The 14859-nt window shown below is 35.2% G+C and overlaps 1 protein-coding gene across 2 annotated transcripts in view; it reads left to right on the top strand.

The window, feature by feature from the left end:
* Positions 1–14859, top strand: part of EXOC2 (exocyst complex component 2) — a 250988-nt gene that overhangs the window by 75406 nt on the left and 160723 nt on the right. For both annotated transcript variants that reach the window (XM_080806109.1, XM_080806110.1), the window contains exon 7: positions 4873–4953. In XM_080806109.1, the coding sequence (XP_080662235.1) occupies positions 4873–4953 (81 nt within the window). The remainder of the gene's footprint in view (positions 1–4872; positions 4954–14859) is intronic.

The raw sequence follows: 14859 nt of genomic DNA, 5'->3' as shown, positions 1-14859 counted from the left end.
CCTGTGTGGTACCCAGCATTTTTTCTGTTTTCAGTACACTGCTAAGTTGCCCAGTAGTTGTATGCCTCAACTAGTTTCCTTCTGTTTCCTGCTATACTGGATGTTGGGAAATGTGGTCTGTAAATGACAGGAAAGGGAAAGGAGTTGTTAGAGGTAAGAAAAATGGGAGAGCAGAGTTATAGTCCTGAAGATAGTTATGAAAAAATTAGGTGTTTCTTGTCAGTACTAGGCTCAGTAGAGATGACAGAGTATAAATAAACACCATTCTCTGCTTTTTTTATATCATCTGTGTTCTCCTTGAAAGGATTGTTTCATTTGCATCCAAGGTGTTTTTCCATCCATCCTGGTCAGGTAGACAGTATGGCTTTTATATATCTTTAAGTTTTTATGCTATTGTCAGTTTGCTTTTTCCCTGTGTATATCCATAAATATTTTAATTAAAACTTGATAGGTATGTCTGATATAACTTATCTGCCAGTGTTGACCTCCATGTGTTTATTGTAGTTATTACTTTACTATATCCTGCTAAAATATTCCCAGGAACTTGTGTTACTTTTCTCTGGCAGTCACTCTGCCATTCTGTTCATTCCTTGAAGTCTTGATAAGCCATAGTTTCTTATCATTTACTGTTCAAATGAGTTCTGGCAGGCCATGGTGATGTTTGTGAGCTTTTCATATCATTAAAGGCTTTCTTCAGTTCCTCAGTGCCTTCTGATCATCACCTTTGTTTTGGTGACCATTTCCGTGACTGCTCCTTGAGCTTATCACTTGACTAATCTCATTCTTTTTATTGGCAAGTCCAGCCAGCATTAATTACTTGCTTCTTTTTTTAAGAACAATTATGAACCCAAATGGTGTGAATTACTTTTATTTATGTTATACTAAAGAGTACCTGAGAAAAGAGACCAGAGCAGAGTAAATAACACATGTTGCTCAATGTACAATTGACCTTTTCTCTCATGTTACTTTTATTGCTGCTCCTTGAGGCATTGTAAGCCATAACTGATTTTTTGGCACATTCTGTTGTATCTACTGATATATGAAGGTTTTACGCAGATATGGTTATCAAGGATCCAATTCTCTAATTGAGAACCCTTTATACCCTTTAGTGTTTTATGTAATAGTTGTAATTATTTGTTATTTATTGTTTTTTTTCCAGTATAACTGAGGAAAGGATTCATAGGTTACCTAACCTTATTTCAATGTAATTTATAAAATTTTGTCACTCTCATAAAAATTTGGTAGAATAAGAAGTAGGAATTAAATGTTTGAAAAGCTTTCTACAGATTTAAATTTTTTTAAAAAAATTATTTATTTATTATTTGTGAAAGAGAGACAGAGTGCACATGCAGGCAGAGTGACAGGCAGAGGCGGAGAGAGAAGCAGGCTCCCTGCCGAGCAAGGAGCCTGATGTGGGACTCGATCCCAGAACCCTGGGATCATGACCTGAGCTGAAGGCAGCGGCTTAACCGACTGAGCCACCCAGGTGTCCCCAGATTTAAATTTTTAAGACACCTCATTATAACTCTTCTTAGTGTTCTATTTTAGTAAGTATTGTTTTCAGAGTTTGGCATATAGGCCAAATTAGGCCATAGCCCATCTTTGTACAGACCAGGAGCTAAAGATGGCTATGTTTTTCAAGGTTTATTTGGGGAAAAAAAAAAAGAGAAGTAGAATATGTGATAGAGGCCCCTGTGGCCCACAAAGCCTAAAATATTTACTGTGTGGTTCTTTATAGAAATAGTTTTCTGGTCTCTGACCTAGTTTGAGTATTCCTGTCTCATAGGCTAGTAGTAATATATAGTGGTTAGAGTATGTGGATCACAGTGTACCTGACGTAAATCCTTATAGACATTGCCTATACACACATGTCAATTCTTAGTGCCTCATTTAATAATGACATTGTATAAATGTGTAGACAAATACTTTGTATTTTTTAATTGAAATCTGCAAATCTGATGTCTACTTTTAATTAGAGATAAATAAAACAATTTCAGTGAATCAACAGGCAGTCTTTCTATAATGCTGATTTTTCTTTAAATAGAACTTTTATATTCATACTTTTTTGGTTTCCCAAGTACAATTTTATGGTGTTCAACTGCTTCACATATTTAAGTTTTAATAGATTAGAAACAATAACAAACCTGTGATCATGTACCAAGTTGCTTATTGAGTTATACTATTAAAAAATGTTTTTAGAGAAAATAAAAGGTCAAGGAACCAGACATTTAGTTATTTGGTTTAATTTTCTGGAAAATAGGATTGCCTTTATCAGATCCCAGTGTCTCTTGGTCCTCATGCTTGGCTGACAGCTTGACAGTGACGCTGCTGTGGTGGAGATGGGTGGCAGGAAGCTGCTTTGTCAGCAAAAAAGAGCTGTAAACTGAGCTGAGGGGAGCCAGGCTTACCTCCTTTTGACCTGCTGATCAGTGATGGGTTTTGCCAGCAATAGAAATGTGACTGCCTGATTTCCTTTAATGGTTTTAACTTAGAAAGCTACATTTGAAGTAGGGCTCTATAAGATGCAATGTCTTATTGCCATGGAAGAACCTTACGCAATGCTCCCGTAATATGGAATGTGTGCCCCATGTTCTTTTGCAGCAAGATTGTCAGATAATTACACCAGCATTTAAATGAATAGTGTGAGCAGTGTTTTTAGTTTAGCGTTTTTATATTTGGGCATTTTTATCTCCTTTCTTTAAAGGTAGGGAAGTTATTTTCCATTTAATGTAACAAGTTCAAGTTAAATTTAATTTTGATATGTGGAAACATTTTATGTCACTATCACCACATAATCCAAATTTGAAACATTAAACAAAGAACTTTTTTTTTTCACTTGTGAGTCAACTAAGATAATTAAGAATATACTGGCAGACTTTTTTTTTCTCCAAATGTATTTCTTTTTCTTTCTTTGAATGTGTTTTTCTAATAGAGAAGCAGTCTGTTTATAAATTTCAAACAAAATTTGAAATTGCTTTAAAAGAAAGGTATTAAAAAAAGGCAGGACTAAAATTAGAAAGTAATTAAAAGAAGCAGAAATGCAGATGTTATTATGCATTGAGAATATTTTTATAGTGCATTTGAGCACTGACTTTTACCCAGGATTTTCTAATCAGTGAGTCAAAGTAAACGAAATTGTGATTGATTAAGGAGGGCATGTATTGGATGGAGCACTGGGTGTTATATGCAAACAATTAGTTATGGAACACTATCAAATACTAATGATGTACATAACATAATAAAGTAAAAAAAAAAATTATTTTTGCCTAAGTAGACCACACCCCCCCACCCCCGAATAAATCTACCACTCATGACTGATGGGTTGATGCAGAACCTGTAAAATCCTTTTAAGAGGAGTTTGACATTCTTTTTTTTTTTTTTAAAAGATTTTATTTATTTGACAGAGAAAGTCACAAATAGGCAGAGCAGCAGACAGAGAGAGAGGGGAAACAGGCTCCCTGCTGAAGAGAGCCTGATGCAGGGCTTGATCCCAGGACCCTGATATCACGACCCAAGCCGAAGGCAGAGGCTTAACCCACTGAGCCACCCAGGTGCCCCGAAGAGTTTGACATTCTTTTTGAATGTTGGAGAATAGCTATATCAGAGCGATGTTAATTTCATTGTACTGGCTGTAAAGCCATGGAGTTATACATCTTACATTTGAAATTTTGCTAAACGAAGTTATGTGAAAGAATAAAATCCTGGGTGTTTAGCAGCTATTATTTTAGAGAGAGGTATCATTTGCAACTGAATGCAGTTCCCAACTAACATAATAAGTCTATTATTTTCATTCTACAGATGTGAAAAACAGGCTTAGCCAAGTTAAGTTGCTTGCCTATGCAATACAGGCAATATAGGGTGAAGTTTTTTGTTCTGGGATCAGACAGCGTGAGTTCAAATTTGGGGTTTGGCTTTGTGATATTGGTCAACTTGTTTAATTTCCCTCAGCCATGGATTTCTTCTCTGTGAAATAGAAATAATATTAGAACATACATCACTGACTTCTTACCAGATGAGCAGTGTGCATTAGAAATTTATCATTGTGCTATTAAAAAAAAAAAAGAAATTTATCATTGTGCTTAATTTATGGTCATGGCTCAATTAATGTTTTCTTTGCTAGTTTTATTATTTTTATTATGTCAGAATTTTGAATTTGAAATTATATTTGGTCATTTCATTTTGAAAATTTTCTTAGTGCTTCACTTAGGTAAGCCTGATTTGCTCTGTTTAAAACCTACTCTACAGTAGGTAAAACATTTTTTAAATATAAATTTTTAAGTGATTTTTAAATAATGTTTATCAGAACCATGCAGACCTGTCAATAATAACAAAGACTCCAATATAATTTGTATATCCACAAATTGATATATTGGTAGATGTTATCGGATAGTTCTTGAGAACTTCCAGGGAAATAATAAAAGAAATGGAGAGAACATGAGTAGTATGTATTTTGCCATGTTATGTCCAAGACTGAAATGGAATATTTTGAAGTTGGTATACTTCAAATACTAGTACTTCTGTTTTGCAGATGGTGAAACTGAGAAATAAAAATGACTTTCCTATGGCCAAATATCAAAGATATTAGTTACTTACGTCTCAGTTTTCTTTTTTAGTTTAACTGTTTTTAACCACTCAACCTTGATGATCAGACGGTTGAGTATATGTATTACCGTACTATTTTAATAGTATTAAACTATGAGTAACATAGACTGGTGTCTCCTGGTTACTTTGCAGAGTTTTTGCATGTTTGTGCTTCTTTCCAGCAGTGAAAATAATATGACCATTTTTTAAAGTTGTTTAAAAATGTCATTTTGATGTAATGTCTTCCCACCCACTAAAATAGCACACACTTTAACTAGATGTTTTTTCTAGCTATCCATCAAAAACTAGAAGCGGATGGAACGGAAAAAGTAGAAGGATCCATGACGCAAAAACTGGAGAATGTTCTGAACAGTAAGTTTTGTCCTACTACCCAAAACTATTTATGGACTTTATAATAAGCTTTAATATAGTTCTTGGAACTGGTTTCACAGAACAGGCAGTGAGTTGCATTTTACTATTTATTTCTAAATAGTAATGATTTAATAAATATGAAAGGGGAATAAAAACATTGAAAATGAGCATTCTGTTTTGTTTGCATTTTATTTATAAGAAATCATAATTTGAAAAATAAGCCAGTATGCTTCTAAGAAGTAAAACTTGCTACCGTAAAAGAGACTGGTATATAAATAACATTATCAAAGAGAGAAAAGTGCTGAAGCAATAGCCAGGATTGCCATTGACCAGAACCCTGAAATTTATCTTCATATATCTAACAGTGTTAAAGCAAATATTATCAACTCCTGGAATGACAGATACTTACATGTCATTGATTTATCTATACCATGTCTTTTTCCAAAGTGAATTTATAGCAGCTTCATCTTTAAGAGTATTTCTAACTGTGAGACATTTTGTAAAAATTGTATGTCAATAAAACCTGATATATACACAGTTTTGGGTCCCACCCACTTGCCTTATATCTTTTTTATTCCTCCTGACATTCTAGTTCTCAGCTACTGATCCTAATGATCTGGAAGAAACTCATCAGATGAATCAATTCCTATTTTAATATTAGCAGCTTAAAATAACATTATCCTCTTTCACTCATATAGTAAACATCTGATAGAGAGCAATAGTCCCCAGGGGAATCTCCCTGTTTTTAAGTATAAGTATAGCAAATGATTTTCCCATGAAATAGGGTTAAGAATAGCTAAAACATTTAAGAACCCTCACATCAGGTATTTAGTGATTCTGTGAATGCAGGATTGTGATACTGAGTTAGTTTCAGACTACTAGCTTAATTTATTCCTTTGGTAACTTTCTGAACTTTTTTTTTTGGTAAATGTCTGTTTTTAAACCCCCGGGATCCCTGATAAAACATTTGCTGGAAAGAAGCTTTAATTTGATGTGGACTTCCTTTGCTAGAATTCGAGTACTTTGATTTCATCCTAAAATTTATGAGTTTATCAGCACGTTAAATAATCTTTCCTCTGGTGGTTGTGGTGGTGGGTTATTGTTATTTTGCCTTGAGATTCTGCCTTGTTTTCTGAGAACCAAGTCACCAGCTTAGATAAAATTAATATATTCTGAATTCGACTCAAATAAACATTTAATAAAACTATTTCTATATTGGTATAGCTATACATTTTAAGGTCTTAGGTATTTCTACTCAGGGATACTATTTTTACTGGAGTACTTGTCATCAAACCATGGTATCTGTAAAAAATGATATTTTAGTAACTTTAAAAAGAGTGATTTATAAAAACAAGCTGATATTGTAATTAAATTGTTATATCAGTAAAAGAAAATAGACACTTATTAAGGTTTGGAAAAAATTAAGATCCGTTTTATGTGTTAGGTTTAGCATAGTGTGTGAACATAAATTTTTTCTTCTAAGGAGCAGTTTAGGAAATCCTCCCTTGGGACTTGCAGTATAAAATTTTAAGGGAAATTATTTTACTTCTATTCTTTATAACCACAAACTTTATTTAGAAATGTGTCATATTAACTTTATTGAAGTTTACTATTCTTCAGTAAATTTGGGCTAAATTAGTCATTTCTTTCTGAGACTCCACTTCAGGATTTTCTGGTATAAAGATTTTTCTTAAAATGTATTCCTTTTTATAACACTTTCTTTTTCTGGAAACATTCTTTTTTTTAAGGCCAATTTGAGTTGGATTTTATTTTATTTATTTTTTATTATGTTATGGTAGTCACCATACAGTACATCATTAGGTTTTGATGTGGTGTTCCATGATTCATTGTTTGTGTATAACACCCAGTGCTCCATGCAATACATACCCTCCTTAATACCCATCGCCTGGCTAACCAATCCCCTCACCACCCTCCCCTCTAAAACCCTCTGTTTGTTTCCTGGAGTCCATAGTCTATCATGGTTCATCTCCCCCTCCAAATCCCCCCCTTCGTTTTTCCCTTCCTTCTCCTAATGTCCTCCATGATATTCCTTAGGTTCCACAAATAAGTGAAACCATATGATAATTGACTTTCTCTAGAGAGCTTGACTTATTTCACTTAGCATAATCTTCTTTTTTATGAACTTGATGTTGATGTTTGCTATCTTAGGATGAGGTTTTGCTAATTCAGATCAACATGACAAACATTTATTTAATTGTGTAGAAGTACCATGTTTGGTTCAGTGTGAGATACAAAGATGGAAGACATATGGCCCGTGCCCTGTACACATATCCTTTGTCCAGGTAGGTGTATCATAGTTTGTAAGCTGGAGAATCAGGAAAAAAAAATTATAGAGGGGCACCTAGTGGCAGAGTTGATTAAGTGTCGGACTCTTGGTTTCAGCTCAGGTCATGATCTCAGGGTCTTGAAATTGAGTCCCACATCAGGCTCTGCACTCAGCGTGGAACCTGCTTAAGATTCTCTCTCTTCTTCTCCCTCTGCCCCTCCCACTCCAGCTCATGTGCATGCTATCTCTCTCAAAAAAATTACAGAAGTACTATGGAAAATTTAATTTCTTTTCTTTTGAGAAGGAAGGAAAGAATAGATGAGTTTGAATGTAGTTTAGTTTGCTTAGATTATTATGAATGCTTTAATCTTATATTTAATTATATACCAATTTATATGTTTTTCCTGAGTTATTTTAAATGAAAGTTTTAAGAATTCAAATGGGCAACCTTTTTTACTTTAAGTTTCTAAAGGGTAATGTCGACTCTAAGAAACTTAGTCCATTTTATTCAGAATATATCAATATTGATGCTGTTCATTGAATTTTTTTTCATTTTCCTTGATATATGTTTTTTATATTTGCCTTTGAACCTAATAATTCCTTCTTGATTTCAAGCCAGGGATGAAGGGATGACTATTAATTTATATCAAATTCACATATCCAACTCTATGTCTTTACCTATTCCAGGAGTATAGAATAGTGCTCTCCAATAGAAGTTTTGCGTTTATAGTTATTGAGCACTTAAAGTGTAACTATATTGCTGAGGAAGTGATTTTTTAAATTTTTAAAATTTTCATTTAATTTTAATAAATTTAACTTTAAATTGAAATAGCCATATGTGGCTAGTAATGACATATTAGATAGTGTAGGTATAGACAATAAGTATTTATAGTGGCATCTGTGGTGGTTCATAGTTAAAACTTCTGGAGTGCTCACTGAGGGTCAGGTACAGCTTTAGACATTCTCTATGTATTTAGTTCTCTATGGGGCTTGTGCTGTCATATCTATTTTTTTTTAAAGTAGACTCATACCCAGTGTGGAACCTAATGGGGTCCTGAACTCACAAGCCTGAGATCAAGACCCAAGCTGAAATCAAGAGGTAGGCACTTTACCGACTGAGCTACCCAGGCAACCCTGTTATTTCCATTTTATTGACGAAAAAACTGATACCCAGGAAGATTAAATGAGTTATCTAAAGTCATATAAGTAGTAAGTGGCAGAGCTGGGATTTATATCTAGAAACCTGGCTTCAAATCTGTACTTTAAACTACTAACAGAGCTTGCTGTGCATGGTTTTGATAGGCATGAATTTCAATCACCACAGTTTGGTTAAATACACTTGTCCCTCAGCAACACAATTGAGATTTTAATTATCACAGTGTATTTGTCAAAATTGCATTAAGTACAAAAGTGGTTGCTAGTTGTTCAGTCCACAGGTCACTCCGTAAATAAGAGATGTTAGAGATGATCAGTGAGCACGTACCTCTTTTCCTTCAGAGTCTGTCTATGACTGGTCACTATACATATACTCACACACATACAACAAAGCATATAATTGTGTGGACTCCTTGTCCCCCAGACATAAACTCATATAGCTTTTTATACAAATGAATAATCAAAAGAGGGGATTGACCCACAAAGATGAAAGTACATAAAAAAAAAAAAAAAGTGGTAACAGTGTAAGTGAAATTCAAGTCTACCATGACTGGAGTTACAGAAGAAGCAGCTGTAGGCACTGCTGCTGATCAGGAGACTCAAGCTGTGCAGCCAGAGGAACTGGATAAAGGTGAATTTATCAGTGGAAATGAGGAAGGTATGAAGGAAAGAATAAGACATCGTAGGGAAAGTGATGCTTAAAGGAGTGCTCAGAGGCAATCAATGACATTCAGAGTGCAAAGGATAAGTTTAGAAAGGAGAATGATAATTTATCAAAGTATAGAAAAGATGCTTGGTACATATTATAAATGTTACGATGAATAAAAGCAAGCGATCTTGGTTATTTATTTTTTTTACAAAGAAATAGAACAGTTGTATTTTCAGTGTTTCTAATATTTTAAATCATAGATTACTAAGTAAATACTGGTTTTACTGTTTTTTCATTTTCTTATTCATTATGACCAACAGTAAGCATGTTTTTAATGGTGCAACAATTTTTATAAGTCACAGAACAATCATAATTTTCCCATGACTTATTAAGATTGTTTGCTTGGTTTCAGCCTGCATAGCCATTTATGTGGTTCTGAACACTGTGCCAAAAGGGGCTTGTACTGTACTGTACCACCTCTCTAAGTAGAAGGAATACTGGATGCTGATTCAAAGGCTTATTTTTAGTCCTTGCTCTGTAAGCCTTTATTGAGCACATGTCAGTTCCATCCCAAGGATATAAAGATAGTAGTTATGCATTATTCCTAAAGCTTATAGTCTAATGGAGAACACAGATAAGCAGGTGATTAAATTATGGTAAGATAATTGTCTGCCGGCGGTAATCATGGGGTGCTTCTGGAGCCTACACAGGATGTATCTCATTGAAAAGTAGAGTGAGAGACTCTCAGGACAGGGTCATGTGAGCCTTCAAAGGTGAGGAGGAAGTATCTAGGCAAGCGGAGGTTAGCATGTGGGCAAGCCAACTGGATACAGGTGTTCCAGACAGGGAAAGCCACATGAGGAGGAAGCCCCTGACTTCAGGGAGGAGACCTCCTGCAGTCGAGGAACCAGGATCCAGGACGGTAATGTGGAAGTGTGAGATGTAGGACTACGAGGTAGATGGGGGTCTGCTCAGGATAAGGTTTCTTTCACATTCTAGTGTAGTAGAATTTGTATTTATTTTGAAGACTGTTGGTGATCCATTGAGGGATTTTAAATACAGAAGTGACATTATGAACTTTTTAAAGAATATTCTGCCATCTATGGAAAGAACCTAGATGTCCCTCAACAGATCAATGGATAAAGAAGTTGTGGTATAGGGTTAGGGTTAGGGTGTGGTATAGGTATACAACGGAATACTATGCAGCCATCAGAAAACCAAAATCTTGCCATTTGCTACAATGTGGATGGAACTAGAGGGTATTACCCTAAGTGAAGTCAGTCAGTCAGAGAAAGATAATTATCATATGATCTCCTTGATATGAGGAATTTGAGAAACAAGACAAAGGATCATAGGGAAAGGGAGGGAAAAATGAAACAAAGTGAAACCAGAGAGGGAGACAAACCATAAGAGACTCAATCTAAGGAAACAAACTGAGGGTTGCTGGAGGGGAGGGGGTGGGAGAGATGGGGTGACTGGGTGATGGATATTGGGGAGGGTGTGTGCTTTGGTGAGTGCTGTGAATTGTGTAAGGCTGATGAATCACAGACCTGTACCCTGAAACAAATAATATATGTGAATTAAAAAATATCTTCTGCCATCTGCATAGAGAATGGATTTGGAGAGAACTAGACTAGAGACAAGAAGATGCATCAGATAGAAGTGCTGAGGACTTTTAACCAAAACAGAGGTAATGAAGGTAGAGTGAATGGCAAGATGAGAGATTTAAGGAGATGAGAAAGGCAGTGTTTGGTTACCAGTTTGCTGTGGCAAGTAGGAAGAAAAGTAGTCAGTGATGACTTTCAGATTTCTGGCCTCAAGCAGAGCAAGAAGGAGCAGGTTTAGGGCCTGAGAAGAAGAGTAAAGAAGTAAATAGTCAGTTCGATTCAAGTTTGAGATTCCTGAGGATTGTACCTATGAATATCTTTCTGGCTCTCACTATCTCCTAATTGTGTGTGTCACACTGAGTAAATTGAATAACCTATCTTTGTTTCAGTTGCTTGCACTATAAAATGGGGATAAGAATAGTGACTGTTTTAGGGTCATAAACAAGTTTAAGTGGATTAAGAAATAATACATCTTTTTGGAATAATTAAGAAGAACATAGAAGACTTACTAAGTTTTAAGAATAACACCTGGCATAGAGTAAACATTCCATATAGTATGTATGTCTAGTATGTCTTTATGCTACCCACCAAAGCTTCCCAAAACTTTTTTAGGTTATAAGGGATCCATAGAGGCTAAAATGTTTTTTCTTCCTCCACAGCATCTTCATTCTTTTCTTCCTCTTCCTCAGTTCTTGCCAAAGAAAAGTGAACTGAGGGTCTGCGAGTTGATCATTAAAACCTTCATATTAAAGCTATCTGCCTAGATTTACAATCCTATTCCTGTGCTCCAAGTCCCTTAAAGCTGACATGCTTGAGATTATCGCCCTCCTTAGCTCTGCTGCCAGGGTTCACTCAAAGGGAAATCCTCAGGGTTCCTCTTAGGGACTGAGTTGGTCCCATAGGATGATGCTGGGATGTCACAAGTAATGCTCTCATGAGATCCCCTTAAAACAGCCAAGGCTGATTGAATTATCTTTGGGATGGTTAAGAATAAGGAATTTCTTTGTGATGAGTATTCTTTAAAAAAAAAATTATTATATGTTGAGGAAAGTATATGTAAATATTAGTCTTTTTTGAAAATACATTATTATTGACCCATGCCATTTATTACATCCCCATGACTTATTTTAAAACTGGAAGTTTATAGTTCTTGATCTCTTTGACCCACTTTGCTCCCAGCTTTCCTCCCCTCTGGCAACCACCAGTCCATTTTCTGTGTTGATGAGTCTGGGTTTTGTTTTTTAGATTCCACATATAAGTGACGTCATATGGTATTTATCTTTCTCTGTTTGACTTCTTTCATTTAGCATAATACCTTCAAAGTCCATCCTACTGCAAATGGCCAGGTTTCATTCTTTTTATGGCTGAGTAGTATTCCTCTGTGTGTGTGTGTGTGTGTGTGTGTGTGTGTGTGTGTGTGTATGTGTGTATTGTGTGTTTATGCATGCATGTGTCTTCTCTCAAGATTAGTCTTAAGCTAACTGACATCATAAGATATATATGATTTTGGAATCACCAACATAGATATGGTATTTGAATTTAACAGGATTGAATGATTTGACCCAAATTGTATGTATAAAATTAGGAGAAGAAAGACAAGGTCTTAAACCACTAAGGAATATTGAACCAAGTTTGTAAAAAAGGAATTGACTTGGTGATGTGCTGGTAAATGCTTAACAATTGGCATTCCAGAAAAGAAAAGAAAAAGAAAACTAACCTTAATATTAGCTTTCCAATGTATAAATTTTCCCATCATAATTGATTTAAAGCTATCAACTTGAGGTTACTGAATAGAATTTGAGGAAATGGGAATAGTTGGCTCTTGGGAGCAGTATGGAACTTTTTTCTCATTCCCAAGATTCTAGTTCCCTGTACTTTGGGTAGTGCTATAAAATTTCATTGTCAAGTATGGCTCTCTAAACAAGCATGAACTTTTGGTTATGATACTATTTGTGTAAAATCATTATGTTATAGATGGCAGCATATCTGGTCGTTATTTGAAATCTGTTGAGAGAAACTGAGACACATAGGGTAGATTATTAGGTCTCTGTAATCCTGGTTTTGCTATGAATGTAAGTGTATATTTTAAAGTTATTTTAAATTGTTAGGTACTTTTTGTTAGGTACCTAATCTCATTCAGTTTGCCTATTCCAGGAATAAATTGTGTTATGGTGTGTGTGCGTGTGTTGTGGGAGCGCTCCTTCCATTTATCTTTGTCGCCAAACTCACATCAAGCAGAGAGTGTAGGTTAAAAATCACTTCTGTCAAATAAATAAATAAATAAATAAATAAATAAATAAATAAAATAAAAATCACTTCTGTCATCTACAGTCTCAGTGTCAGTGCCTTGAAAAGGACCAATAGGGTCACTTCAAAATAAGAGAAAAGTATAATGCTTACTTTAAATGAACATACTTGAAATTAGAAGATATCATTAGAATTTAGAATTATACAACTAGTTTTTCCTAGATGACAGGAGTTTCTGATACAATTGATTTTTTTTCATTGTTAAGGATATAAGATCAATAGGGAGGTATGAGTTTGACTAGTTAGTGTGCAGTGTGATTGTGTCTTCTCTTCCTGCCTTTTTTTTTTTTCAGCTTTATGGAAATATAATTGACATGTAGCATTGTACAAATGTAAGGTATACATCAGGTTGGTTTGCTACCCTTGTATCTTGGAATACGATTACCTTAGCATTAGCTAACACCTTCGTCACATCACATAATTCTGTTTTTTGTGGTGGGGACATTTGAGATTTACTCTGAGCAGTTTTCAAGTATACGATGTATGTTGTTAACTATATTCACAATACTGTGCACTAGATCCTCAGAATGTATTTATCTTCTTACTGGAAGTTTGTAGCCTTTGATCAACATCTCTGCATCCCCCAACCCTCTAGCCCCTGGTAACCACCATTCCTCCTTGTTTCTATGACTTGAGGTTTTTTTGTTTTTTGGGGTTTTTGTAGATTTCATGTTTGCATGATACCATGTAGTATTTGTCTGTCTCTGACTTATTTCACTTAGCATGATACCCTAAAGGTTTATCATGGTCTTCTTACACTGAGAAAAATTTTATAGCTCTTGTTGACCTGACTATGACAGCGGCAGCCCAGTGTCTTTATAGCAGCCTGGCTCTTGGTGCTTGCTGTGCATCTGTAACTGAGACCATGATAGTCACAGTCCTATGAGCTGGGGGTGTTGTGACACCCCTCGTGAGGAGAAATGACCAACTTTCAGGTCTAGAGTTGCCCAAGGCAGGATTGGTTCTGCAACCTGTAAGACCTAAGTCATGTTTTTCACTATTGTTTTGCAATTTCACACTGGTTGTTCAAGCTCCTGCCAGTGGCCTTAAAATTGGATGTTCTCAATGTGAGAAGGTGAAGTAAAGATGTGGATAGATTGGTATGTGGGGGAAATTGTTCTTGGGAGACATGGCCAATGTCTGACTGATGGTTTATCTGTAATGTCTCTTCGTGTGTGAACACCACCACTGAGTTTAGTGGTTTTGTTTTTCTTAATAGTTAGCCCTACAGAATAAAGACATAAAATGCATTTTGTGAGCTGTTGGTGATTTTTATCTGCTTAGTTTCACTGCTTTCATTTATTTTATTATTGATATAATCATACAGTTATCAAAGAGCTACAAACTCCCAAAATTTTATTGTGAATGTGGTGTAATTCATAACACAATAACAATTTATGGATAGAAATTATTTATAAATTAAAATTATTATTTCATAGCATATTTCTCTATGTGCATATGTTAAAATTCTCCATATATACATTTCTGGTTTATTTCTGCCTATAAATTTTTCTCTATAAAATTTTTATTTTATTTTGTTTTATTTATTTATTTGACAGAGAGAGAGAGCTCACAAGTAGGCAGAGAGGCAGGCGGGAAGCAGGCTCCCTGCTGAAAAGAGAGCCCGATGCGGGGCTCAATCCCAGGACCCTGATATCATGACCTGAGCTGAAGGCAGAGGCTTTAACCCACTGAGCCACCCAGGAGCCCTCTCTATAAAATTTTTTTTAAAAAGTTTATTTAATGACAAGTGAATTTTCTATGCATACTTGTTTTTGTACTTTCTAGAGGAGTTAAAATTATTCGTTGGTATTTCTTTCCTACCTTTAAAATACAGTGAGCAAAGTCTACTTTTGAATATTTATACTTTTGTCCCAAATTCTTTCATTGTGCAAAAAAAA

This window comes from Martes martes (genome assembly GCF_963455335.1).
Source record: "Martes martes genome assembly, chromosome: 6".
Lineage (NCBI taxonomy): Eukaryota > Metazoa > Chordata > Mammalia > Carnivora > Mustelidae > Martes > Martes martes.
This window is presented reverse-complemented; position numbering and strand designations above follow the sequence as displayed.